Raw genomic sequence first — 27,847 nt, 5'->3', positions numbered from 1 at the left:
CGTTGATTCAATATGGTAACGGCAGGTGACGTTACATTTGTATCTATTAACCAATCAAACAAGTTGGAACTAATCAAACTAACCAATCACCGCTTTAGAAAATTGCACTTTGAATGCACCGGATATGACGGTACGTAGTGGGGGAAGTTCCTCTAGTAGGTCTTCTAGTTGGAGATTTCGTTCTCTTTGCTGTTGGACGCCATAGTGAACGCTTCGTTAGAAGGAAAGTTTGAGAGAAGTTGGGATCAGTACTTCTGAAGAACGTTTGTTCTTGGTGAGATATAAGTTTTCTTTTAACGAACGATGGCGGGAGCCGAATCACCAAACGTAAAACCAGAACTGCCGAATACAACTACAGAAAGTAGTAATGAAAATCCACGAGAGCGTAATCCACCCGGTGGCGGCGGAGGTGGAGGCGGTAGCGGCGGCGGTGGAAATCGTGGACCGCGTGGTAGAAAAGGCGGTACGCGATTTTCTGGTGGACGTGGAGGAGGAATGGGAGGTGGAAACAGAAATAATGATGGGCCGGTAAGAATTTTATGTTTTTTTAATAGGAAATTAAGGTTATTTCAGATATTCTTTGTTCCTCTTTGTACCGCCATATTTGTTTCAAATGACTGCGTAATACATGTTTTTATACTCTTATTTTTAATTTCTAAAGTACTATTTTAGTTTCTCTGAATATTTTTGTTGTTTAAATATTCTATACAGATTTATAATATTAAAAAGGAGAAGAAAATATGTATATTGTTACAAGCATACTTTAATATATGGTACAGTGTATAGTGCGTTATCCTGTATGTTATTTATATGTATAGTATTTTTTACTGTTATAACTGAAAAAATGTATAAAAAATTAGAACAGTATAGTAAAGTTAATGTATGAAACTTAAGATATTCAAACTTAAATTCAGTATCAAAATAAAGGAGATATTTCTCGGTAAAAATTTAAGTGTTATATTTAGTATTATACATATTAACTGATATATGTATATGCTGTTTTTTCTTTTCCTTTTTTTTGTTTCTAATAAAAATGTGCAAAGTTTGGTATATCGATTTCCTTTGTAGACCGAGTACAAAATGGCGCGCTTCTAAACTAAGATGGTGGATAAGTATTCTTAATTTTCAAACACGTGTTTCAAACAATTTTATGTACATATAAATGTAAGAAGGTTTTCCTATATACATTTATTATTATGTAATATCAGTATTATAATACTAATATTAATATTAAATTTGGACGTGATTAAAATATACATATGATAGGGAGAATTCAGAAAAAATTAATAATACTGTTACAACATTTGTTACTACACGAATAGTTACCCTAAACATAGAAGTTATCCTTAACACATTGTATCCCAAATTGATAGCTATTGAATTTACATGAATAAATAGATAACTATATTTTATTATCATGTATTACACGGTTTAAGCATGTTAGTAATTTATAAATTTCTGAAAAGAAGAAAATATTGCAGATGAAAATGAGTGATTCCATGGATGGAGGTATGGATAATACCATGAACGAAGGAATGGGAAGTGGAATGGGAATGGGTATGGGAATGGGAATGGGAATGGGACGTGGCGGTGGAATGCGCGGCGGCAGAGGTGGACGCGGAGGTAGTGATAGAAACCTAGGAAATCGTTCGCAAGATGTAAGTAATCTTTTAAAGTATAAATTATATTTATCTAAATAAAATAACACTTTTTTTTATGTATATTAGGATCGTTTAATGGAGCGCATTATGGGTATTAGTGGGCCAACTCATGATTTGCCGCCTCAAGAAACTACAGAAAAGAAATTTAGTGGGCGTAATCGTTTGTATATTGGAAACTTAACAAATGATGTTACAGAAGAAGAGATCCAACAGATGTTTCAACAGTATGGTGAAATATCTGAACTGTTTGTTAATAAGGAGAAGAATTTTGCATTTCTCAGAATGGTAAATTTAATTTCAGTCGTTTTTTAATTATAGTTCTTCATTTAATCCGACGGCAGAAAAGTGTCAGGTTTTTTTAATTGCCGAAATAATAACATAAAAATATATAATATGTCATTTATCTGCTGCAGGGTTAAACAAATGATTAAAACAATTACCGTTTGATATAAAATGATAAATATTCTTGGCTGCAATTTTATAATTATGATGTGCTTATTGCTTTGTAAATAATATTCATATATCGCTAAGATATGTTTCTAAAGGGTATTTAATGTGCAGGATTACAGGGTAAATGCTGAGAAAGCAAAACACGAATTAGATGGTACAATGCGTAAAGGACGTGCGCTTAAAGTACGTTTCGCCCCTCACTCGTCTACAATTAAAGTAAAGAATCTTACACCTTGGATTTCAAATGAACTACTTGAACGAGCGTTTAGTGTATTTGGAGAAATTGAACGCGCGATAGTGATAGTAGATGATAGGGGAAAGTCTACTGGAGAGGGAATTGTAGAATTCTGTAGAAAGCCATCGGCTCAACTTGCATTGAGGAAGTGCACTGAAGGATGTTATTTCTTGACTGCGTAAGTTTTTATTAACATACGAAAATTTGATTATCCCCAACGCCACGCTTATTTGATTTTCTTAAGTAATCAATAAGTGCCTGTTAATGTAATTGGGGAAAAGAAATTCGTTCCAATAGGAAGCATGATACAATAATTGTTTGTATTGTGCGCCGACAACTTGGAATACAAAGTATTACTTTTTAATGAGTATGTATGTTTAAGTAGAATATGTTTACAGTTCCTTACGCCCAGTAGTAGTTGAACCATTTGAACAACAAGATGACGTCGATGGATATCCGGACAAAAATTTGCCTCGAAAAAATCCGGAATTTTTTAAAGCTCGTGATATTGGTCCGAGATTTGCGCAAATAGGAAGCTTTGAACATGAATATGGAACAAGGTGGAAACAACTTCATGAACTATACAAACAAAAAGAAGAGGCACTGAAGAGGGAAATGGCAATGGAAGAAGAAAAATTAGAAGCTCAAATGGAATTTGCACGTTATGAACATGAAACTGAATTATTAAGAGAACGTAAGTAATATTAAATATTGTGGAAAAAATATTATTTTATCATAATTGAAATACAAATATATTTATATAAACCAATTTTTTTTATTATAGAACTACGTATGCGTGAAGCGGATCGTGAGAGACAAAAACGGGAATGGGAAATGAAGGAAAGACAAGCGGAAGAGCAAAGAACACGTGAAGAAGAATTACGAAGAAGACAACAAGAAGAAATGGCGATGCGTATAAGGAGACAAGAAGAGGAGTTACACAGGCGTCAACAGGAAAATAATTTATTCATGCAGGTAATTAAATATCTTCTTGCTTTTTCTATAACGCCATTTCCTCCAACGAAGTCTATGGCGCTTGTTACTTAATTAAACTTAAATTGCATATTATAGCGATACATCATTTATGGTTTTTAATTATCAGTTTATTCATGTTTCTTAATAATGCTTAGGGTTATATTCCCTTTATATTTAAGGAGCAAGCAATGAGGGGCGGCGGCGGGGGTGGACTGGGAGGAAAAAATTACGATTCCGTCAGTAATAGCGATCGTGATGGATACGGTCAACCTGACGGTAAGTTTCTAATAATTAAAGTACTTAATATTTTTCTATTTGAATGATAGAGAAGTTGGAGTAGTTTTTATTAATAATAAATTGTGTTTCGTTACAGGTGGAAGCAGCATGCCAGTGGTAATGTATCCCATTAAATTATTATATCATTTATTTTTTCTTACTAAAACAATTATTTATCTTGTTTCAACATGTTTGAGTTCGATTTTTTATTTTTTATTTTTTTTTCATACACGTATTTTCATCTATAGTAATATGAACCAAACTGTTACATCTATATGCAGGAATTTTTTCTTAGAACAATCGAACTGTGTTCTTGCATGACAAAAGAATCGGTACTGTTAGTGAAAACCTGTGCAAATTGTGCTGGAAAAACTTTATAATTATTCCCATGAAGCATGCCTTCCAATATAGCAGAGTTCTAATGTCTGCAACAATGCCAATTTTGTTGACGTACACGTACTTTCAATATAATATGTTTCGTACGAATTAATTCTGTTTTAATTGGCTATAACATGTGGAGGAGTCAATGGGCACATATTTAAATTTTATACTTAGTAGGGGGTTATTTTTTCCATTGACGATACACTTTAAGGAAAAGTTAAATTGCGCAATTTTCCGTTAAAACGGAAGTTGAATACTGTATTTGATTTTAAATACACCCAGAACACATGTTTAGGTGGTGATGTATTATCGCAATTTTATGTCTACGTTATGTCTGTTCTACATACGTAGGAGCATTTGTATTTTTCATATGTCTCATCTGTTTCGTACTTCTTAAATTGTACTATGTAATAGAAATATCTCTAAATAATCATTTACAAAACGATCAAAACCTAAAGTGGTTTTATACATCCGAATATCTTTCCAATATTTATTGGAGAACCGCTGGAATATTCGTTGGAGGATATTTGTCTAATACTCACGTTTATGGAAAAATTATTCCTGCGTAATTAGAAAACCCGTGATATAAAATTAAACCTAATTGTTCCAGTACAGGTTGATATTTCAACAGTAAATATTAGGAATTTTTTGATCACAGTTCTTTCACACTCTACAAATCTAATAAGATACGCGAAGAGTTGCATAGGCAGGTTGTATTTCGTTTGTCATGTTTAAATTCTTCATCTTTTAAATGTATTGGATCTACAGTACATCTGTCTCTTATCGAAGGGAATTGTTTATTTCTGCTATGTTCAGGCAGGTGTTACCCAATATATTTATAGAAAATAAATAGTATTACATTCAACGAGTAATACAAAATATGATTACTTGAAAAAAAGAACTACTTTTTATTACTTTTGTTGATGATATGCTGATTAGTAATATCTCTGATATAAATTATCTGCATTTATTAAATACACAATAAAATAATTAAAGACTTAAATATTCATTATGAATGAAGGTTTCATAAATTACGTGAAACCGACAAAATTCTTTCAAATACTCCATTGAGTATTAATCCTGGGCATTTACCGATGGAAACTTACAATCAAAATTGTATTACTAAACTTAGCTACATTGGTCTCTCCATATGCTTGCAGACAGGAGGCTCTGCCTTCTATTTTCTCTAGTTGCCTTAATGATTAGGTATATTATTTACTATGGAACTACCAGAATTCATTTTTGATAAATGAAAAACTTCAATTGCTAAAATGAAAATTTGTATTTTGTATTCCATTATATATATGTATATATATATATATATATATATATTAGTTCCATAGTAATCATTTGATATTTATTAACCAACAAATGCCCAACTATATTGAATAATAATTCATTATGATTAGCTGTATTCAGAAATTATTCTAATTCTAATAATTTAAGAACAGAGTATTTCAAATGTAGTTTCTGAGTACAGCAGTATTAAATTCTAATTTCTGAGATATAATCAAGCTTAAAATGATTATTATAATACACACTTCTGTGGTATAATTATTGAAAAGAAAGATTTACTTAGAGACCTTGATCACGTCTCTTTGCTGCTTTTATCAATATTTAAACTTCAGAATTGTGTGAAATTTAATGCTACTATATTATACCTTAATAGATTAGCGTCATTGAAGAAATGTTCACAAGTGTTCTGGGATTTTAGGGTGTGAAAAGTTACTTCACAGTGTGCTTATACACACGCACACATTTATGTATTTCTGTATACTTTACAGGTAGAAAAATTTCGTATACAGTACCAAGCATGATAGTCTTCTCTAGGGAAAATGGCAATATGGAGGAGAGACAGATTTAAAAGGCACAGATGTGCGGAACTTTTAACATAGTTGGAAACACGCGTTACTTAAACCTAACAAGCGATGACAAGTGAAGTGACAGTAATTATCATCTTTAATTAATGTTGGGCATTTGCTTGGTCTAATAAGGGTAATCGATGTCGATCAAACGACATTGTATATTTCTGAAAGCTGTATAACATTTATTCGTATGTCATTTGTTTTAGCGCGTGTATTATTCACGCATTCAATTCTACTAATGTTGTACGTACAAACAACATCTAACATTGTGTTTTCCCCTTTCTTTTCTATGTGATTTGACGAAAATTGACGATGACCTGTGCTGCTGTCAAACGTGGATGGTCGCCCTGAACCATGAAATGTATTTATGGTACATCCAAAATCTACAAAACATCATTGTTCACCGTTTAAACGGGAATCGTTGGCACATTCACTTCAATGATTATCGGACAAATAATTTCTACTCTGATTTTAAAAACGACCGCTTTTACTTTACGCACAAATAACGATCTCGACCTTTTCTGATATCGGTTAGGATCCAAAGTCTTTCATGGATGCATATAACAGTATGGATCGGGGTAGCCGAGGGGGTTATAATGACGATCGTGGTCAAATAATGGATTTGATGGATATGAGGGTTGACATGGGTAATATGGGTGGCGGTCGTGGAGGTAGTGGAGGTAGTGGTCGTTGGCAAGGTGGAAGTGATCGAAATCGTCAGGATGATTATCCTAATAAGAGAAGACGCTACTAAAATGTCGCAGTATTATAACAATTTTTTTTTTTATATATATAACTGTCGAAAAGAACGTTTTCTGATAGTTCGCATTATATTCTTCAATCATTTTTCCAACATTTACTATCGATCATCTTTCGTGTTTTATATCATAGGGAAAAGAAAATATTAGCATGAATGAATGAATGAATAGGGAGAAATGAAAAGGGCGTAATATTTTAGAACGATTTTATGTCGTTCATATTCGATCTGATTTGATAACATTATGAATCATTTGCTTATTTTATACAGTTTTTATATTATCAGAATATAAACAAACGTAAGTTTTGTAACCACGATAAAAGTGATAGAGACATTATTTTTCCATTATTAGTGATACTAATAATAAGTTTGATATATTGACGAATTCTATAGGTTGACATGTTTTTCCTTTTCTTTTTTTTTTTAAACATAAAGCCTCTTAAAAATTGATACCGTTAATGTTGACAATTCACAACACATTTATATTCTTTAGCGACTTCTAAGTGTAAAAAACAATATTGAAATCGTATGCCTTTTTTATTTCATAGAGACGGTTCTTCTCTAAGAAAAAAGAGAACTAAAGTTTGAGTTTAAGGTGTCACTTAATGAATTTTGTGTTAATGTTCGGTAATGTAGAAACAAAGTATATTCATTGTCAATTAATATTTTAAATAAAAAAAAAAAGAAATGAGAATTTTACTTTATGGAAAAGAATGTAAATATTTAAGAACAACATAACGTTAGTTTTTGTCACTATTGTATCATTATATTATCATTATTAGTTGGTCATTCATTGACTCAGTAGTTATTCAAGAAGTTAAAAGTAACGATATAATATTTTGAACGTACCTTTAGGTTTGTACTTTATGATTACAAGGGAATATTAAATTAGTTTTTAAGGTTGCAATGATGACTGAAATCGAGATCAGTCATTCCATGATAATCTTTCTATAAGAAGAGAAATTGCAATAGGCAGATTAAGCCTATGTCGAGAGTTTTAGATAGAGAGAATTCGTACATACATGATTATCGATATTCGTACATACATGATTTTAAGTTAACGGCAGTGTAATATTCATCATGAGAACAGTATGCAATTTCTGCATTACTTAAAAGCTTTATAAAAGTAATTGTGTTAGAATAAGACGTATATCTGCAGAATCATCTGCAATTGTGCTACTCAAACTTTGTGAAGGAACTTAACTGACAGAAAGGAATTTTATGAATAAAGGTCTATATATATATATATGTGTATGTATATATATATATATATATACATATATCCATATATAGTAACTATTTATTTAATTAATAATCTTCAAACGCTCTATAGCACTCACAAATATGTGTACTTGAAGGATAATGCGAAAACTTATGGTTTTTATTGTTGCCAGTACATAAATCATACCCAATGAGTTTAAATATCCATTATACTTTCGCAAAAATACAATTGAACTTTTTCAAGTTACTACATATGGGGATTAAATTATTCTTCACATGAAAATAGCATACTTCTACAATATTGTAGACCAAATAATATATTAGGATGACTGCTTTTACTAAACATGACACAGAGGTTGTAATGTATGTATTCTTATCACTTGTAATATACTAAACGCAATTTCTTTTTTTTTTTTTTTTTTTATAACTTTTATATGAAAAGAATTACAGGCTACATTAAAAATATTAGACAAAGTAGTACCTATAAAACTTATAAACATTTAAATGACAAGCATATATTGTCCATTTACACCAATTGGGGAAAGTTGAATATAAATTGGTCTAATTTCATCGTTAATAATATATGCATGTGAAATAATTACATGCTGAAGTGAGATGTTGGGAATATAAATACCTTAGTGGCGATACATGCTTTGGGTATAAACGGAATGAGACTATTTTTGATAGAAAATAACAAAATTTTGATGTCTTTCTTCCAATTTTTGAAAATAATATAATCTTGAAAAAGAATATTTGTTATATGAAATGAAAGATTATGCGCGCATAATTCGTACTAATCCAGTAACATCTGTTTGAAATTAAAACATTAGTACAATGTGGCATAGGTAAATACGATGCTTTATATTAAAATGTATTTACTTTGAAATTTAGATTTTATATTATAAAAATTTTTCATTTTCAAATATCTATACACGTTTCTTTTTCAGGTATTATTTGACACAAATATTACATGCCGAATCTCTTTTTTTATTTCTATAGACAGATTTATACAAAGTTCTGTTACATATATATAATATTTCTCATTCTCTTTTCTTAATTTTATAAATTTAACATATATTTTCTGTGGAAGAAATATGACTATGAATCTAAAGCAGGTATAAAAATATCTTTATAAAACTCTGAATTTCTCGCATTACTCTTCAACATTTTTCTATCTATCTATCTAATTTTAATCTACCAGTCCTTATTTCTCTCTTTATGAAAATTTCAATCCCAATTATTAAAGTCAATTCACCCTATAATTACTGTGTGCCTGTAATGTAGATATTTGTAATAATTAATAATTGCATAATGAAACTTATGTCAAGTTATATTTATCATTAGGTGTTCTCAAGGAGATACAGTTTACAATTCACCGAATGAAAGTCAGTCCTTACAATAGGATTTGATCAAATCTATGTATATATATTCATTCAGTGAATATTTTGCGTGCATATGTAACAAACTTGGGTACATCGTTTTAATACAACGCTCAGATATGCGAGCAAAGAGAAAAAAATGTTCAACGAATAAAAAACCTTCATTACTCTACACAATCTTCTCAAAGTTGATTGTAATTTGATAACATAATGTCTTTTGAACATTTCTATGGACAAAGCATTGTGGATGCATAGACACGAATGAATTTGATCTCATGATCAAAATAATCCATCTTCTTTCTTGAAGAAAACAACTACATGTTCAAGTGTACTACGCGGTTGCTTACAATCGCGAACTAACGAATAATATAAAGCAAATGTTATTAATCAAGAAAATCTTTTAACGGAGGAGAGACACAGCAATCACAAGATAGGCTTACTTACTTGAAACTACTAGTCAATGAATCTACTGGTATTGAGGTGAGTAGATTTTGTAAAACTGTTATTATGCGTAACTCTATTATAATCTTTGGGTGGGACATTTATACAAGTTTCTGGTAAAGATTACAAAAGAAAATTATCAAGTTTGACTTCAGTTTATGTTAATCCAACTTTTTTCATAATTTTATAACAGATACTTAAACTGTATTCTAGTTTCTTCTGAAAAATTGGCTTTTTAAAAATGTTTCATTTATAATCTTTACCAATGAAATTGAATTTATCTGTAACATTGTGAATACCTTTGATATATTCATGAAGACATATGAAAGAAATTACAATCTGGAATGATTTACATATTTTGTTAACTGTATTTGGTTTACTTGGACTCTACATTTGGACTTGGATAATACCATATAAACTTAATCTATAGGAGTTTTAATACTTGTGTGCAAATTTTCCAGCCTAGACCGTATTTTTACCTATGACAACCAAACTTATATTTGTATACGAATTTTAGCAAAAGGTTGTCAAGGTTCATTATTTAAATCTAGGCTGATGTAACTAATTACTTATTTCAACAAACCAAACCTTGAGATACTGTGTTAATGCTATACCTGGTTTCGGGGTGGTAATATGTATAATTTATCAATGAATGATATTATACGTACTTAGTTCCTACAAAATATTGAACTTTTCGCAATCAACTGAAACTTAATAGGTTGATAATGCTCTGTGATGAGTTTAAAAAAAAAAATGTATTTTGTCCTTAGAAGAGATATGATATATACAATTCATGTGCTTTTACAATACATGTTTAAAACTCACAACAATATTGCTTAAAACTGTAAGAAAACTTTTTTTGATTTATTGTCTATCCTGCTAGACAAGTGCTAGTTATTAAAGAGACAGTTTTGTATTGTAAACTGCACACTCTTGAAATTTAAAATTCTGAGAAGGTTTCTGACAATTATAGATTTGCTATCAATTTTATTTAACAGATAATTCATGTTCAGCTTATACATTAAACGTATTAATTTGCCAATTTCTAAATTAAATATTAAAGATGCAAATACCAGGTTCTCGTACAAAACATTTATATCAATTTTTATGTTTACAGATGCTCATAGCTGTTGCTGGTTGAAGAAGAAAACTGAACGTATCAGGAGATAAAAGGGTAAGCAAGAAATCATTATATTTTAGAAATGAAAAGGACATCTTAACTGTGCTTTTACGTTATGATGAGATGATCCTTACTCTGTTTGAATTTTATGATAAAACAACGATACTCCCAACGTTCTGATTTCATAAAATTCTTATAATAGTTATTTAATAAACATGCTGTATTATGTTTCTTATAGAAATATTTATTTGCAGTTTTGCAACGACAGAGTTCATCCTGCATTTATCCAGGATATGGCAACATGAAGTAATTGTATCTGCAAAAGATCGATCAGTACTAATGTCGAAAGGTTTGTTCAATTTCTTTTGTATTATTAAATATAATAATTTATTTCGTTGATGACAATTAACGTAATAATGAGAGATTCGATGAATTTTCCAACGTGTACTGAGTATATTTAGGTAAAAACACATATGTGCTTGTTGCTGCTTGAATATATATCAATCAAAATTTTATTTTACAGGGGAGAGAAGTTCGTGGAAGAAGAAAACGGAGTGGATTGCGTTCATCTATAAAGTATTGTTAAAAACACAAAGTGTTATTTATAGATACCTGATTTAGAGTTTAAAAATACCGTTTTAATTTTAAATCATTTTAGTATTTTTTAATTTTAAACATGTAAATCGGATATCTAATTGCATATACTTTCTAATCCACATTCCCACCGGATTTGTCACTTTAAGGTAATACACAATTTCTTTCTTAAGTTTTTTCTTTTCTTAAATACTAAATATTTCAAATTTATTGCAATTTACATAAATAATAAAAATTTTAATGATGATTTTCTTTCGGGGCTGAGTTTTTATGACGAAGCTTTAAGATTCCAACGTGTACCAATTTACTGAGATATTAATAAACTCTTGTGTGTAATTTTATTAGGGTGTGTACCCTCTTAGTAATTGAGTATGCATTTTTCTTACAGGCACATTAAGGATATTGCGCGATGAAACCACTTCAAACTTACAACTCGAAGGTGATTGTTTATTATATTCGTGCATTAATACATCTTCGTTACTAACACTATGAATAATAACAATGTTGAAATGTAAAAGGTATATCTTTTATGATGAATTTCTGGCTAGAGTACTGAGTAAAGATGATTAATTTTGTTCACGTATGGACTGACATTTTTAATTCATATAATGTAAAAACCACGAATATAAATAAAATTTTATAAACATAATATTTTTTCTGTTGCAGTTTTGATGCCAAATATCAATTATCAAATAATTCACCTCCCGACAAATTATAATATTAAGTTACGTAAATGATTTTATTTTTAAAAATCATCTTGTATTATACCTGCAAGCAAGAAAATTTATGGTTTCTCAAATGTAACATTAACATAATTTTTTATTTAAATAAATCACAAATTCTTAAAATAGATAATACTCTTGTAAATTTGAAAAAATGCTCCTGATGTTCCTATCATAAAATTAATATCGTACAAAAATTTACTAGATCCGTTTGAATGATTAATGTGAAAGCATAAGAATTATTAAAGTGAAAAGAATGTTCATCTTTATGGTGTGTATATATATTATCGAATTTTAAACGCAACGCGTTTCATATAGGATACATTTAAATACATATTTAATTATTGCATAACGATTAACAACACGTGCGGTATACTTCCCTTTGCATTGAACATTATCATTAGCGATGGAATCAAGAGAATTACTCGGGACATTTGAATAATTAAAAACATTGTAATATTAAAAAAGTTGCAACATTTTAAGAGAATAGATTTGAAGTATTCAAATGCTCAAAAAGTAGTATATTTACTCACATACGAATGGAGCATATAAACGTCAATTTTTTTTTTCTTTTTCATCGGATTAATGGCCGATAAAAAATCATATCAATCAATTGTATTTGATGTTTTGTAGTATCTATTGAAATTTGAGAGTTAATAATTTAATAGGGCAGTAAGTTTTTCAGGATCTTTTAAAAGTCGATTCAATTTGCAGATCAGAAACATCGAATATTCATCACCAACCATTGCTACTGACTGTAAGAAAATAATCAATAAAAAGGTTTATCGATCATTTTCTTCACCTTCATTCAGTCAAATATAACGCACGATAAAATATAATGTACACATAAATAATTACATACATACAATTAGGCATAGTTCGGTTTTATATATACAAGATAGAAGTAATGCAGAGAAATTGTTCGCTCAATTCATGCTGCGATCAAAGATTGAATTCTGCTGTCTCGTATTCTTTTTCAGCATTTACGAGTATTTCGTTTCGGTACCGATCTTAGACACGCCTGCGTGACAAATGCCTTTAATAATAACACAATTCTTTTTACTGTGCCTCGCACAGTAATCTGAATACTAATAAATAATCTAAATGTTCTTATCGACAAATAAACTTTTATTTTATCTTTCGATCCATTCACTTTCTTCTGTTTCTGGTATTTATTGTTACTTCACGTAAAAATATTATATAGAAGATAAATTATCATATAAAATATAAATATACTTTATCGATGAAAGAAAGACAAGACAGATTCTGTTTTTTTTTTTCCTTCTAAAATACTGCTCTACAATTAATATACATTGTCGTATATTTTTTTAAATCTGATTATGTTGAGTGTACAAATTAATTTGATGCCTTTTCTTTTTAAATTAAAGATTTGTTTTTAAAAGAGTCTTAGTGTAACTTGAACTATTCAAATATTCATCATTCTCTTGCGCCACTTATCAGTAGCATTTTAAATTCACAGAAGAAATATTCAAATTGTATATTTTTATTTGAAAGGCACCGAATGAATTTGTATATCTAATATTTTCTACTAAAAGGAGAAAAAATTATAAAAATATACCCTCTAACAAAATATAAGCGAATGGATTTAACATTTACGTTAAATTGCCGATAGTATAATTTGTTCTAACATATATGTATAGATATTTATTATACTTCGTTATGTTAACGCAAATCATTTTTTAATCTAAAAGAATTCATAATTTTTTTGGAGAAACTCATTCGTAATTTTGTGCGATTTACAATGTACATAACTATATTGCAACATAGGAATTTTAAATACCATTGCATATCTCGTTATGCTTGTCATAATAACTAAAAAATTTAACAACAAAAATATAACTTTTTAAAACGTACACGTACATAAAATGTCTCTGTTGTATTTACACAGAACATTGCGCTAAGCTCACAAGGCAATAAAGACAATAAATTACGCTAAAACAATATAATATCGTATCTATAGTCTCCATCATATTTGTTCTGTTACGAGTGGAGAAGCATTTTAATCTGGGAAAGAACATAACAGAAAAAGCACAACTGACTATACTGATTAAATTCAATCCCTCGTTCGTTCAATAACGAAATAAATATTAATTACGTAATATTGTTTATATATGAAATATTTATAAAAAATTATAAGGTAACTATAGAACATACTGAAATTTTAGATAAACTGCTTTTGAAAATTTACCTTTCGTGAAATCATATGAATTTATCGTTGATCTTTCTCAATTCCACTTGATCTTTAGTTCTAAGCACCAAACATGTACGATCATTCTCAATATGCAACTCTATGAGACGAAAACATTTAATTCGTTAAGCGATTCAAATTACGGGACCAAATAATATATGTAAAATTTGTAAAACAGGAATTCATTTGAAGCGTTTCAACTATATGTATATGTAAACAGATTAAACGTAAAATATTTCATACAAATTAATATAATGACTAATGATTCGCCATTGTAAATATTATGTATATACAAATCGTCGGGCGAAAATTCATTTTTTGGTATGTATATATACACATGTATGTACTTTCAACACGAGGCTCCATATGGTAACCTTTATTAACTATTATATATTATAATTTCAGGAATACGTAAACGTGGCTTTTGGAAGCTCACGCGTTATAACATTGCATAATGTACAATACGGCACACAAATCCTCAATGTAGAAATAGTTCAACAAATTTTGCGGTATATGTGTGTCAATGAAAGCGTTTCATACTTCTGTTTAGACTCGGTCTAGACTCGTGAAACTATAGTAAAATTGTTCAGCCTTGTAACTACGTAACTAATAATCAAATGACAGTGCAATTAAATTATTAGATAAAAAGAATACTTTTTCTTTAAAGCGTGATAGCGTTCAAACTATCACAGGTGCTACAATAACGCAAAGTGCGCACTCCCTCCCAAGGAAAGAAAGATAGAAATTAAATATTTAAATTAGATAAATGAAGAAAAAAGGGAAAAAAGAAAAAACGAGATAAATTGAAAAGGAAGAAATTTTCATACCAATACTCGATGATAATTGCTATGCCATATCCTGCGTCGTGCAACGATGAACTTCACTCAAGTATATTCCATACGATACGATATCCAATTATTTGTTAGCACTATTAAGTACCAATAAACGCACCAACGTTCACGACAGCACTATCGCCTAAAATAATTCTTCCATATTTCAACGGGTAAACTGACCTCTCACTTGCTGTGTATCATTCATTTAACTTTTTGTTACTTCGGTACTGGAATAGAAGGGATCTCGTTTACAGTTTACACATTAAACCTTGTTTCAGATCCATCAGCAAGAATTAATGTGACTGTTCGATTATTTATCCATATTAATCGAGCTAATCGCATAGGATTCAATCGTGCTACATCATTAATAGGCGCAGTGCTGTATGATTTCACACAACGTGTCTGCGAATTTCCTAGGCCGAACATACCGCTACTTGTTTGCTACATCAAAGTATATGATTATTATTCCATCACATTAAAAAAAATAAAAATAAAAAAGACTAATAAAAATATTTCTTACCTGCCAGAAACATAATTTATTTTCTGTACAAGAGTAGCTAACCAGGAACTTGCCCTCGGGTGAAAATGCTAACGCAGTTACAGCTGCTGTATGCGCAGGTACTGTCTGGCACTTAACGTTTCCTCTTAATTCATACAAGGCAAGTTGACCATTGCGACTGCCCACTGCTATCCTACGTGTTGCCGGGCAGTGGCTAACCTAATAAAGATATTAAACATTTGTTAAGAAAAGGTACAATACTTATAAAAAGACAGAATAATATCAATATAATTCAACTCACTTGTTTGAACCTACATACTGCTGGAAACACTTCACTTAATGGTTTAGTTTTCAGATGACCGGGGTCCAGACAATGTAGAATAATATCCATCACCTGCAAATAATATTAATTTAATAATATTAAATATACATTTATATTTTTCTTCAACGGCTATTCTTACCTCAACTAAAAGATCACTCATTTCACTTTGCATTTTATCAATTAACTGTTCAACTATTCTGAGTATTTCTGGTTTTGCCCTAGCTAAAACGCTTGCACCCATATTTACATTTAATGTTTGCGCATTTTGTTGTAAAGTATTGTATCTAGCCACTTCCCGTGCCATCGTGGTAATGAATGCTGCAGGTCGAGCGGTAGCTATTAAAGTTAAAGCATGACGTGCCGTACGGCATGTATCAGCTTGAGGTGTGAGCGGAAGACCATAAGTCATGCTTGGTACTAATTTATCAGCATCGCAACACATTTCCAATAGACCCAATAACACCTGTGTTGTTATAACATGAAATTAATAAACATTTCCTTTCTCGTTTCTTATTACTTTAAATTACTCATACTTTCTTACTTTTGATACGTCAAGGTACGGTTCCCAAACGGTAAAACCTCTACCGATAAGATCGATTGCTGCTCTTCGTAATGCTGTGTGTAGAGGTAATTTTGGAGAATGAGGTGCATGTAATAGATGAGTAAGGGCCATACTAGTATGTCGTGCAAGATTATTGTTTCCTATTCCAAAACCTTCTACGATTGAACTCTTTCGTCTTTGTTCATTGTCCCTCTTTTGATTTGTTGTAGTAACATCTTGACCAAACTCAGCACCTATTACACCCAATAATACAACTGCAGTCGTTTGTTTTCGTTTCAGTTCTGCAACGCTCGATGGCTTCCTGGCTACATTTATTTCTGCTAATATAAATATGTAATATGATTAAAATGTTCTTTTTAAAATTATAATCACGCAACCTTGTATACATATAAGTTAATTACCTTCTACTAATTCTTCTTCTTCATCTTCTTCTTCTGGATGTGTGTCCGAGGAAGGGATTGGACTACCAGGAGCTGGTGGACTTTGATTTTGTATTTGAGGTGCAATAGGTTCTTGAGTGCTGTACATTGGTAGATACTGGGACCAACTATCTACAAGCGCTTTCCTTCCTTTTGGCCCCATTCTACCTAATTCAGCGAGTAACAAAGCTTGAGCAGCTTCACGGATCTAGAAACATTATCTCTTATAATATTATTTATCTTATGAAACTCTATAATATGTATGTATAAAATAACTAACCTCAAGACATTGATGTTGCCATCTTCGTGCCATCATTTCAACCTGAGGACGTTTAAATGTTTTCGCACCACCTTGTGAAGTTACCTTATCAGGTAAAAGTACACAATGTAGCGTCGCTAACAACGACCATCCTTGTTTAATCTGTGCTTGCTGTGCTGTATAAATTTCTTCATTTTCTTCTTCTGCTTTATTCCAATTAACTGTGGATCTATTACCAGGTCTGCAGAAAATTTATAATGAAATCTCTTCTGAATTGTTGTAATTGTTGTTTAAACAATAAGTACTAACCTATGCATTTTTCTATTTCGTTCTTGCTCAGGTACAAAAGTTGCATTGTTCATTGACATTAATGTATTTGCCAAAGCAACTACTGCTAACAAATGATTACTGGTTAATGTAGTAGAGAGTTCCCAATGTGCTCTCGCTGTGAATGCTCTGGTAAGTCTTTCTTGTCTGACTAATTCAGCCGGTAAACGCTGCTCCAGCTGTGTTGCAGGTTCACCGATTGGCTCCAATTGCGTTTGCCAAGTTGGCAGTAATAGCGACATATATCCTATGGTACATAGGGTTCATTTAAAACTAGCAATATGTGTTTTATAAATTATTATCTTTTCGTACCTCCTTTAGATAATACTCCAAATGAAACAGGAACCATAGGCCTTAATAAGCCCAGTTTTCCTTCACAAACACGATCCAAATCTGGATCCATACCCCAAGCATGCAATAAACTTAGTATAAGCTGAGCAACTTCCATAGTTGCGTTTGGTTCGCTAAATGCACCATTTCTTTTCAAATTATTTTTAGCAGCTTCGTTGTTATTCCAATTATCACCTGCAAAAGAAAACAACCTCTATAACAAACATAAATTTGGGTATTTTAAATGTACGAGAAGGTGCATTTGAAAATACAGTGTAACACACATTAAACTTTCAAACTTTTCATATATTCTGACATAAAAAAGAATGAAAATCATTTAAATGAAAAATGTTTGATTGTAAAATGTTTCTTGTATAGGATATATGAAAAGTTTTACAACATACACTAATATGAAGTCTAAAAATAATAAAAAATTGATATATGAATAAAATAAAGTATACATAAAATGTGAACATCTGAAATAAATAATAAGAAACAATAATTTTAAAATGCTAAATTACACAATGAATAAGGTTTGGATGTGGAAACATTGCGACCTCTACTTATATCCAATAATTCTGTGCCAAAATAAATCACACATTTGATGTTTAATATAATGTAGGAAAATTTTAAACGCTGTAATAAATAATGAGTACATTGTACATGAAAAGATAAAGGAACTACAAAGCGAACGACAAATCTAAATGAACAACAAAAATCCATGCGACGCAATTTCAACAATAGAAAGTACAATAATTTTGCCATCTTTTTTTAATCATGGCTAACCTTTGCCATCGAGAGTCGACGGCTTGAGGCCAACGCTTTCCACCTTGGCCTGAATCTTAGTGTGTACGTTTTCTGCACCCTCCTTCATTTTAGCCAATATACCTAGAGAAAGAAATTGGCTTTAGACGGAATAATAAACGAACACAGTTTTTAACACGAATCTTCTAATGACTACAGCTGAGGTGTGAATTAAAGACACTAAAAATCCTGCAATGAGTGTTACGTGATATAAACATTCCAAGAAAGAATATTTGAGTATGCGTATATCAGTGTATCTAATAAGGAGGAAAAAATACTACCAAGCATTAAGTGAAACAAGAGTATAGTGCTGCTTCATGGTAAACTTTTTCTTTTTTCTTTAAGATGATTTAATAAATTGATCAAGAGTTTTAATATAGGTATTAAAAATTCGAATGAAACGATACATGAAAGTATTGTGCGCATTGAATTGACTACAATTGAAATACGTTTTCGTTTTTTTAAATGTTTAAAAAACATTGCACTTATCGCAATAAATCTATATCGGTGAACATGCAATCACAAGAACATTTTTATATACACGACACTACGTTGAACAACGTATAGAAAACGTAACATGTTAAATTAATGATCCTGTAAGGATTTCTTCGCAAATCTGCACTTTAAAATATGCACACACAAACTACGATTTCTATTAAATGAAACAGTAACAGAGCACAATACCGTGACGATCCTTCTCCTTTAAAATTCGTTCAACGTCTCCTGCCTTATCCTTGACGCGACCGAAAAAGTCTATAAAGTGGCATGTTAGTGCAAGTTTTTTCATTAATATACATATTAGCTAAATTTCTTAAATTAATTTTACGTTTGTATGGGGTAAAAGAAATCATTACCTGCGATTTTTTTGTGAGCATCTGGACTAGCCGATTGTGTAAGTGCTGCAACCTTTTGATATTCGGATGCTGAAATTAAACCCTGTGCTTCCAAAGAACCTGGTGACATTGCTCCATATTCATCGCTAAGTAATTGTACTGTGTAAGTGAACAAAAGAAGTTGCTGCTTTAATAAAGTCATATTAAATGAATTTATTTACATTAAAAAAGTAAAAAAAAAAAAAAAACAACAAAAATGATACCTATTAATGCTTCTATGTCAAAAAATAAAATATGACTTTCTGGATCTTTAGGATTACTTCTGAAGCCTTGAATCATTAAAGGTGTGCCTTTTGCTTTTATCTGATTTCCATGATCTACTCCTTGTCCACCATGAAGCTGTTGTAATTGATGTAACCCTCTTTGTGTGGCATGTCGTATAGCCGAAAGATTTCTGTGCCTCAAGCCTCTAAGGAAACGGAATATTATGTAAACGATGAAAGAGATTCTTTTCTTTAGATTTTTTCCCTAAAATTCATATAAGGTTCTCACCATCTACGTTGTAAGATTTCATTTACCTAAAGAAATGCACAGCAGGATTAGCTAAGCCTAGTTCACCGCCCGCGGCTGACCCACCAGCCGTAGCCAGAGTATTTTCGTCACACGCGTAGAGTACCTCTTCAGCAATAATACCTATAGTTTCAATTACAATCTTATATTTATTGTACATAAGTAGATAACAATTTAAGTACAAAAATTGATATAAATACAAAAAGCATAAATTCTTTAACATAGAAAATACGAGAATTGAAAACTTATATGTACCATGTAGTACACGATCTAGATGACCAGTTTCCATTTGCCATACGTATACAGCTCCGTCCGAACATCCAACTATCATAAAATCATCCAGTGGCCTCCATTTTATCGTAACAACTGGAAACAGGTGTCGAGAAGCGAGAACAACACATTTCCTTTCCGCTAATGATAACAAAGTAACACTATGATCTGATGCAACACTGCAGACACACTTTTGAATCCTAGGCTAAAGAAATGAAATTCAAACAATATGACAAATAATTTATAACGTAATAATTATGAAGTTATCAATATTCTTGGAAATAAAATAAAGTGAACGTACACTACAATTATCAGGTGGTACCATCAGTTGCGTAATTTCCCCCGCATGTACACAGAATCTATGAATAAGGGTACCAGCATAAAGGTCCCATAAACATACAGCAAAATCAACAGAACCAGAAACAAGATGTGTACGATCGTAACGCGGTGCTGCTCCGTGTGGATATAAGAGACAATTCACTCGACCAGAGTGACCCAAAAGTACTTGATGAGGAGGCCAATCTATAAACCACACGATGAAATAAAGAAAAAGAAGCATAATTATAAATTTTTAGTTACAAAATTTTATAATAGTTATATAGAATTTTATTATATTTAGTCAAATAGTTGAAAAGTAATTGATAAATGTATTGTACCATCATATTGTTGATGATTGCCGTGAAGTAATTGAAGCATCACCGTTTGTGTAGCAGGAACAATAATAATACTGCCGTCTTCGCGACCAACAACAAGACGACTCTGTTGCGGTAAATATATACTAGCTGTTAACTTTATACCATGCCCATCTCCAGTATCTAATTGATCTAATATTCCAACCGGTGGTGGTCTCATTTCTTCCCAAGCAGCTCTTAAACTTGTCTTTACCACAGGCGGCAACGAGAGTGAAGTTGAGCAATCATTTTGACTGATTTGAGCTAGTTGTTGAGTTGTTACTTCTGGTACTGTCCAAAGAACAACAACACCTTCGCTATCACCACGTAATAAATACTTCAATGTTTTATTCTGCCTTTGAACTGTAACTAATCGCATCGCTGGTGGGCACGATAGCGGCTGCAATGAATAATTAGTACTTATTAGTAATTTCTCTAGAAATAATTTTATCGAACAGCTTTGATCTTACCCTATCGCCAGGTTGTGTTAAAGTGCAGTACAAATAAGGTTGATCATATTCAGCACCCGCGGTATGAAAATTTTTATTGTCTGCAACGCTACTATAAAATCAAAACAGATAAAAGTAACACGTTATTTTCATATTACAAATATTATCCCTTAAAATAATATCCGTGAACAGTATATTACAATAGCTATAATACATTGCAAATTGAAAAGTTAAGAATACTTTAAGTTTTAAATTCTAAACAACAAAATAGTGTTTTAGGAGATTTGTTAAGTTTAGCAATTTAATAAGCATTTTACAATTTATTTAAATTATATTTATATAATATACTACATATAATTATATTATATAAATATACAAATATGTATCTAAACTGCAATTATATTAGTTTTCTAATACCTTGTTGAGCTGAGTACAAAAATTGAAAAACTTTTAAATATAAAGGTACTCGAACAACAGGTAAAGGCAACTAAAAAAAAAAAAACTTAAACTACATAAGCTGGCATAGCACTGCTACTTTTATTTACTTATTTTCATTATTTACTAAATGTAGTGTATGAATTTATAATGTAGCATATGAATTATGAAACAGTGATACATTCAAAGCAACTTAAGAAGAATGAAATATGAAAACATAAGATATGAAGTGCAGAGAAATATAATGTACCTTTTATATCCACATATATGTATATGTATACATATGTACAATATAAATTAATAGAAGAGCAATATACTTAAGAAAATGAATACAAAAAGAAGCAATTAAGAAGACAGAAATTACAGTGAAGAACACAAGAAGAGTAACTAGAAGAGATAATGCAGGATTACCTGCTGAGAGCCTTGCCCTTTAGCTTGCTAGAAGAACACCAGATCCACCGTAGAATGTAGTAGATGTGTGTGTGTGTGTGTGTTATATGAAAAAGACACATCACCGTAAAAACAAGTCATTATGTTAATTATTCATTTGAAATGCATAAAAACCAAAAAAATATTTCAATACGATTTAACTAAATTTTCAATAACAATTTCATTTCGATTATACGTGCATTTTACTTTTGGTGTTCTCTTCTTATGTATTAAACCAACTTTCTGAATGGCTAGTGTTGTCATGTAAATCAAATTAAGTAATTTTTATAAATAGATAGATAAACAAATAGAATCTATCTTTTTAATTATTAAAATTGTCATTTTCTACTTAATGATCGAACATGAATGTTTATGATAAATGAAGCAAAGAAATATAAGGAAAATAAATATTGAATATGTGCATTGCCAGCAAGTGCTTCTACACAATAGCAGTTCCAAAATTTTAAATGCTTTGATTAACTTGAAAAAATAGTGTGCCTGGCTGAAAAATATTTATCTACATATCCAAATAAAATATTCTGAAACATAAGCAACGAAAAATTTTCAACCATATCGGTAACAAAACAAATAATTATATTTTAACTATTTTACACAATGTTAGAATAAATACTAAAATACTTGAGATAATAATATATTTTCATTATTTGAGATATTGTAAAATATTTTTCTTTTACCAATGTACAAGGTGAGGCACCTAATGCGATGACTTTAATTATTTCGTAAATTAATTTCTATATAAAAAATATTTTAAAATACAGTAACGAATTTATGAGAAATTTGAAGTCGTCAGATTAGATGCCTTATCCTATAAGTATTTAAAGTACTTCTAAGTATAATATAACTTCTAATTACTGAATTATTATTGTGACATTTATGTTGAAATTACTGTAGCATTAATTTTAATTTTATTAATGATTATTTATGTTAGAACATATAAATACATAATTAATGTCTATCATCATGCTATAATAATAATAAGCATCTTTTGTAAATTTCTTGTAAGAAACAATTGATTAATAGTTATATTTGAAATAATTTGCAAACACCAAATTTAAAAGGAAAACTACCTGTCAAGTTGTACCAGACTCCTATAAGCAATAAATAAATAAATGATTTATAATAAATTGATAGATTAGATTATATTATATAACATACTCATAAATCTTTTGATGCGGTGCATTATTTTAAACTCTTATAAGTTCGCATATTTTATAGAAATTTCAAAATGCTTAAAGAATAAAAATAAAATATTAATAAAAACAGCATAATCTTATTTAGAAACGTACTTAGCTGGTAGTTTGTAGAGGTAACCATGACCTTCATCGCTCCATAAAATGACTCTGTCTGCAGCTAAAAAATCTCCAGACATCCAACGTTCACCACAAGGTGCAGTAATTGAACATAGAAGAGAAAAATCACCGGCATCGTATATCTGATATAAAAAAAAATATTGGTAGAAGCAGAGTTAATAAAATATGGAAACAGAGTAATGAATAAAATATACCTGCCAATGTTTGGAACACACAATTAATACAGTCCTTTGGTTATAGGGGCAGCAAGTCATTGCCAGCGCATTTAGACACCTTATTTGTTTACTCTCATGTTCATATAGAGGTTCACTGTTGCGATTCTCATGCCCAAGAAGAGTCCACACCTTGACTGTTCCAGTTGTCGTTAAGGCCAGCACAACGTCGTCTTTAAATGAATGGAAGCGCCTGTTGCGCGTTAACTACATCTAAGAAGGTGTCATAGCATTTTAAGCAAACAATTTTTAGTAAGGGTCAATAAAATGACACCTTACAGGAGTTACAAATGCATAAAAACTGATTCTTCGTAAACTCATAAAACACTAAACTTATACTAACAAACATATACAATAAATACAATACAATACAATAACAGAAAAAATATCTAAAACAAATTACCAGTTACAGGTCTACTATGGAAGCCCCTATAATAGTACTATATAGGTTCATGCAAAATAAAATTTTTCATGTTAAAATAAACAATTATTTCTTTTGTATAGAAGTGTCAGTTTGTTCTTACTTAAATCATGCGCAAAACATCTTGCAATCTAACATATACATAATTATTACTAATTCCATGTACAGTACCATTAAATAAAAGAGATACATTAGAACCCACTACATACCTATATGTATCTAAACTATAGAATTATATCTACTGTGCAAACATCATAAAAAAACTCTTGATCAATTATCATTCATGCAACAGCATTTTTTATAGTATTTACATTATTCTTTTACAGTTTTTTATTAAACAATGAAAGCTTACTTTGAAAATTTTAACATAAAAAAATTTACCATCACAAGTACAAAACACAGTATAACAAAATAATAAGTAGAACTTCAATGTATACATTTTTTTATCACAAAGTGCAATATAAAACATAATGAAAAGCTTAATGCATCAAATGTGCTACCAAAATGAAAGACAAACATTAAATTGAATGTTCATACAAATGCATTCATTGCATTCAAAGATTAAATTTTTTTTTTTAATTTAAACTAATATATACTTACGACGGACGTAATTTATTATAAATGATATGAATGTGTTTAATGAATGTAGGTAAATGCAATGTATGCCATGATGATAAGGTTCTATAAAAGGAATAGCATGTGAAGGATAACATAAGAGGAAAAGCTCCCAAAGTGTTAATAGTACCTGCTCGTTTAACTTTACTATTTGAGAGAGAAAAAAAAAAAATTGAAAGTCAGAAAAGGAAAACATGAAACAAATGATATAGCCTTGATCATCAGTGCTGTTGCACTGATGAATCTCCACATGTGATTCATTAACATGCTGCAACAATTAAGATTTTGATAATATATAAATTACTATCATTAGATTACGAAATATATTTTACAACAAGTATTATTATTGAATTGAACTGTCAGAAAGTACCTTTTACGAAGAAAAATAGGCAAATGCAAAATTTCTAATATACCTAAAGCATAAAGCTTCGTATAGTTAATTGCTTAAGAAGTTAGGAAAAAATTAAAATCCCAAAAATATAAAATATATGCAAATTTAAATTCCTTGTTAATTACTTTATCAAAGAGAATATTTAAATATTCCAATTAAATAAATTCTGGTGCATCAAAAGTATGTACTTTTATTAACAATTATTCTGAACATTTGAAAGAAAATTCTGTCGAGCAGAAAGATAATATACCAAAAATTAATAGGATAGGAAATACCAAATGTATATTGTGCAAAAAGATATAGTTGAAATTCCAATCAAACAGATCCAATTATTATGATAATTATGAGGTTCTTAATTTTTGCACAACATAGATTGGTAAAGAAATCAAGAGAACTTAAGGTAGAAATTTATGGTATTAAGCGTAGGTGTGATGGAGTGTAACTAACTTGTATGCACGTAGAACCGACCTTTCCGTTTGGCCGGTCGCAAAACGTGCAATGCACTAATCCAGTCAGGGTTAACTCGTGAACTTAAGGTAAACAAAATCTCCAAGCTAAAAGGATCCATCACTAAAACTTCGGGATAGTACCTAAAATTGTAAAATAACTTTAAGAGTATTCTCAAAGCAAATTTATAAGAAGAAAATATGTTATTGTATAAATTTAAACATACCCAGAACAAAAAAGTCTGACATCTTCTCCACCAGCAGAAACATAAGGCAACATCTGTGTATGAACATTGGTAAGTTTCACAGCTTCTCTACATTTTCCATCAACTAAATCCCAAGTGCACATTTCTCCGCTTTCACTGCTACTAACAATATAATTTTGTTCCATAATAACACTTGCTCGACTTAGGCACATTATTGGTGCAGTATGGCCAACAAGTAAACATCTTGGCGTCATCTGAATTTGTAATTATTCAATATTAATATTTTTGAATTTTATTTATTTTTCTGTTTATTAATATAAGTGTATTCTTATCACCTTCAATGTTTCAGGATCAACTTGCCACAAACATATTTGACCATCATAACATCCTGTTACTAATGTTTTTTGATCTCGGGACAAATAGATACAGGAAATACAATGAGTTGGGGCTATACGACCCCATAAAACTATGGGTACTACTAAGCTTGTACCCGCTGTCATTTTTAAAATTCAACCTATAATTTTTTTTATAAACTGTTTTAATTAAAGATACTTATTTACTTATCTCAGATTATAAATGAATACAATATTTTTAAATATCTATTTAATGTTGTCATGTAATTTAAATACTATTAATCCAAATAATATATCCTACAAGTATACGCAAGATGGATATACATATCCTATGTAAGATTATTATCATATTTTAATAAGAATGATTTTACAATAATGACGTTTCAATACTAATTAACATAAAAATTAGACTTATAAAATGATACATCAATGGTATATACTTTTTTAATAACACATAATATAATAATAATTTAAAGGAACTCAATACAAATTGAGTCAATATCAATTGACAAAACAAACAAAATAATTTCTTGATAAATAACAAAACCTTATTGTCAGTGTGACATCAATATTAATAGCAGATATTTTAGTTGATCAAAGATGAATTATTCACTTTGCAGCAGAAACGGTTTGAATAAACATTTACCACAAAACCCAATGTAACAATATGATATGCTGTGATCTCAAGGAAAACCTATTAAAAGTAATTAAAGGCGTCTGCTACATCTAAGAGATGTCACTGACAATTTGAACGAGTCTGATTTTACAAGATTTGTGTGTAAATACATTGAGAAATGAACGCATGTTCTATGTGAAATGATATAAAAATATTTACCGAAAATATTGAATATCAATGACAACGGCTCCAAACGTCGTAAATGGCGATATAAGCCAAAAATCATACAACCCTTACTGCACTCTCACGACCGCGGCCATCTTGATGTTGAGAACAGTTGAGAATAGTCAGACGAATAACGTATATAATACAATCAGCTGTTCCACGTCAAAAGGTCCCTAGTAAAATCCTGTTTAATTCGATATAAAGTGACGTAGTTAGTAGAACGAATCTAATTTTATTCGGATATTTATATTGAAAGCTAGCATTGAAAACTTTACCGACAGTCCCTAGAAAAATCCCTAGAACGTAGAACACACCATTTTTCGCTCCTGCTGAACAGATTGCAAAGAAATTTGAGGCACGTGTTCAGGAGGCAAATCGTCAAAAAGTTATAAAATATTGAAATTGCTGTCTGTCCACGGTCAAGAAAATGGCGGAACGAACTCACCTGCATTAATTTATTCGTAATATAAACATTTTTGCGAATCGAATGTCCAAATAGAGACCAGCGCGCCATTCTTTAGATCGGATAGAGCAAAACGAGCACTCAGGGAATGGTGTACAAACTTTCGTTTAGAAAAATAGTGTGTTCTACGATTTCGTTGATTTTTCACTCGCGAAAAACGTGAAAAAGGTAAAACAGATCAGAAATTTATTTCCTCATTTTTTCTGTAGGGCGCAGTTGATTCGTTTTCTGCGTTCGATCGCACGATCATTTACTCTATTCTTGCATTAT

The 27,847-nt window shown here is 30.5% G+C and overlaps 2 protein-coding genes across 17 annotated transcripts; one reads left to right on the top strand and one right to left on the bottom strand.

Moving 5' to 3' along the window:
• The first annotated feature begins 173 nt into the window (after positions 1 to 173).
• LOC114873583 (protein no-on-transient A-like) lies at positions 174 to 12,205 on the top strand. Of its 6 annotated transcripts, XM_046288405.1 has the most exons (15): positions 174 to 528; positions 1,467 to 1,658; positions 1,728 to 1,946; positions 2,223 to 2,524; positions 2,745 to 3,040; positions 3,131 to 3,321; positions 3,501 to 3,597; positions 3,695 to 3,714; positions 6,379 to 8,936; positions 9,166 to 9,680; positions 10,759 to 10,815; positions 11,016 to 11,110; positions 11,285 to 11,504; positions 11,744 to 11,794; positions 12,022 to 12,205. In XM_046288405.1, the coding sequence occupies exons 1-9, from the start codon at positions 304 to 306 to the stop codon at positions 6,595 to 6,597; spliced, it is 1,761 nt and encodes a 586-aa protein (XP_046144361.1). In that variant the 5' UTR covers positions 174 to 303; the 3' UTR covers positions 6,598 to 8,936; positions 9,166 to 9,680; positions 10,759 to 10,815; positions 11,016 to 11,110; positions 11,285 to 11,504; positions 11,744 to 11,794; positions 12,022 to 12,205. The 6 variants fall into 6 exon arrangements, with proteins under 6 accessions (XP_046144361.1, XP_029037884.1, XP_029037883.1 ...); XM_029182051.2 differs by having other exon boundaries at positions 1,482 to 1,658; positions 6,379 to 9,680; XM_029182050.2 differs by having other exon boundaries at positions 1,470 to 1,658; positions 6,379 to 9,680.
• Positions 12,206 to 12,336: 131 nt separating this feature from the next.
• On the bottom strand, positions 12,337 to 27,482 carry LOC114873580 (WD repeat-containing protein 7). Of its 11 annotated transcripts, XM_029182031.2 has the most exons (27): positions 27,390 to 27,482; positions 27,109 to 27,298; positions 26,256 to 26,434; positions 25,942 to 26,174; positions 25,716 to 25,858; positions 23,824 to 24,014; positions 23,606 to 23,751; positions 23,387 to 23,407; positions 22,281 to 22,307; positions 21,456 to 21,546; positions 20,971 to 21,385; positions 20,616 to 20,836; positions 20,300 to 20,519; positions 20,053 to 20,167; positions 19,738 to 19,943; positions 19,496 to 19,633; positions 19,326 to 19,394; positions 18,624 to 18,725; positions 17,820 to 18,032; positions 17,490 to 17,754; positions 17,202 to 17,421; positions 16,904 to 17,129; positions 16,482 to 16,822; positions 16,080 to 16,403; positions 15,920 to 16,012; positions 15,640 to 15,837; positions 12,337 to 15,560 (listed from the first exon to the last, which is right to left on the bottom strand). In XM_029182031.2, exons 3-27 carry the CDS (start codon positions 26,418 to 26,420, stop codon positions 15,375 to 15,377), a joined length of 4,569 nt encoding a protein of 1,522 aa, XP_029037864.1. In that variant the 5' UTR covers positions 26,421 to 26,434; positions 27,109 to 27,298; positions 27,390 to 27,482; the 3' UTR covers positions 12,337 to 15,374. The 11 variants fall into 11 exon arrangements, with proteins under 11 accessions (XP_029037864.1, XP_029037866.1, XP_029037869.1 ...); XM_029182033.2 differs by lacking the exon at positions 27,390 to 27,482 and having other exon boundaries at positions 16,482 to 16,819; positions 27,109 to 27,296; XM_029182036.2 differs by lacking the exon at positions 27,390 to 27,482 and having other exon boundaries at positions 25,737 to 25,858; positions 27,109 to 27,296.
• Positions 27,483 to 27,847: the final 365 nt, after the last annotated feature.

The sequence above is a fragment of the Osmia bicornis genome, chromosome 13 (genome assembly GCF_907164935.1).
Source record: "Osmia bicornis bicornis chromosome 13, iOsmBic2.1, whole genome shotgun sequence".
NCBI classification, from domain to species: domain Eukaryota; kingdom Metazoa; phylum Arthropoda; class Insecta; order Hymenoptera; family Megachilidae; genus Osmia; species Osmia bicornis.
Note: the sequence above shows the minus strand (reverse complement) of the source record. Positions and strands in the feature narration are given on the sequence as shown.

What these genes read in the sequence shown, in the direction of transcription:
- LOC114873583 (XM_046288405.1), top strand. Translation starts at nt 304, where the DNA reads ATGGCGGGAGCCGAATCACCAAACGTAAAACCAGAACTGCCGAATACA. An exon ending in ATTTTGCATTTCTCAGAATG is followed by an intron (nt 1,947 to 2,222) that starts GTAAATTTAATT and finishes TTTAATGTGCAG; the next exon opens with GATTACAGGGTAAATGCTGA. An exon ending in GTGGAAGCAGCATGCCAGTG is followed by an intron (nt 3,715 to 6,378) that starts GTAATGTATCCC and finishes GATATCGGTTAG; the next exon opens with GATCCAAAGTCTTTCATGGA.
- LOC114873580 (XM_029182031.2), bottom strand. Translation starts at nt 26,420, where the DNA reads ATGACAGCGGGTACAAGCTTAGTAGTACCCATAGTTTTATGGGGTCGT. An exon ending in AAGGGCAAGGCTCTCAGCAG is followed by an intron (nt 21,547 to 22,280) that starts GTAATCCTGCAT and finishes TTGATTTTATAG; the next exon opens with TAGCGTTGCAGACAATAAAA. An exon ending in TCTAGATCGTGTACTACATG is followed by an intron (nt 20,168 to 20,299) that starts GTACATATAAGT and finishes TTGAAACTATAG; the next exon opens with GTATTATTGCTGAAGAGGTA.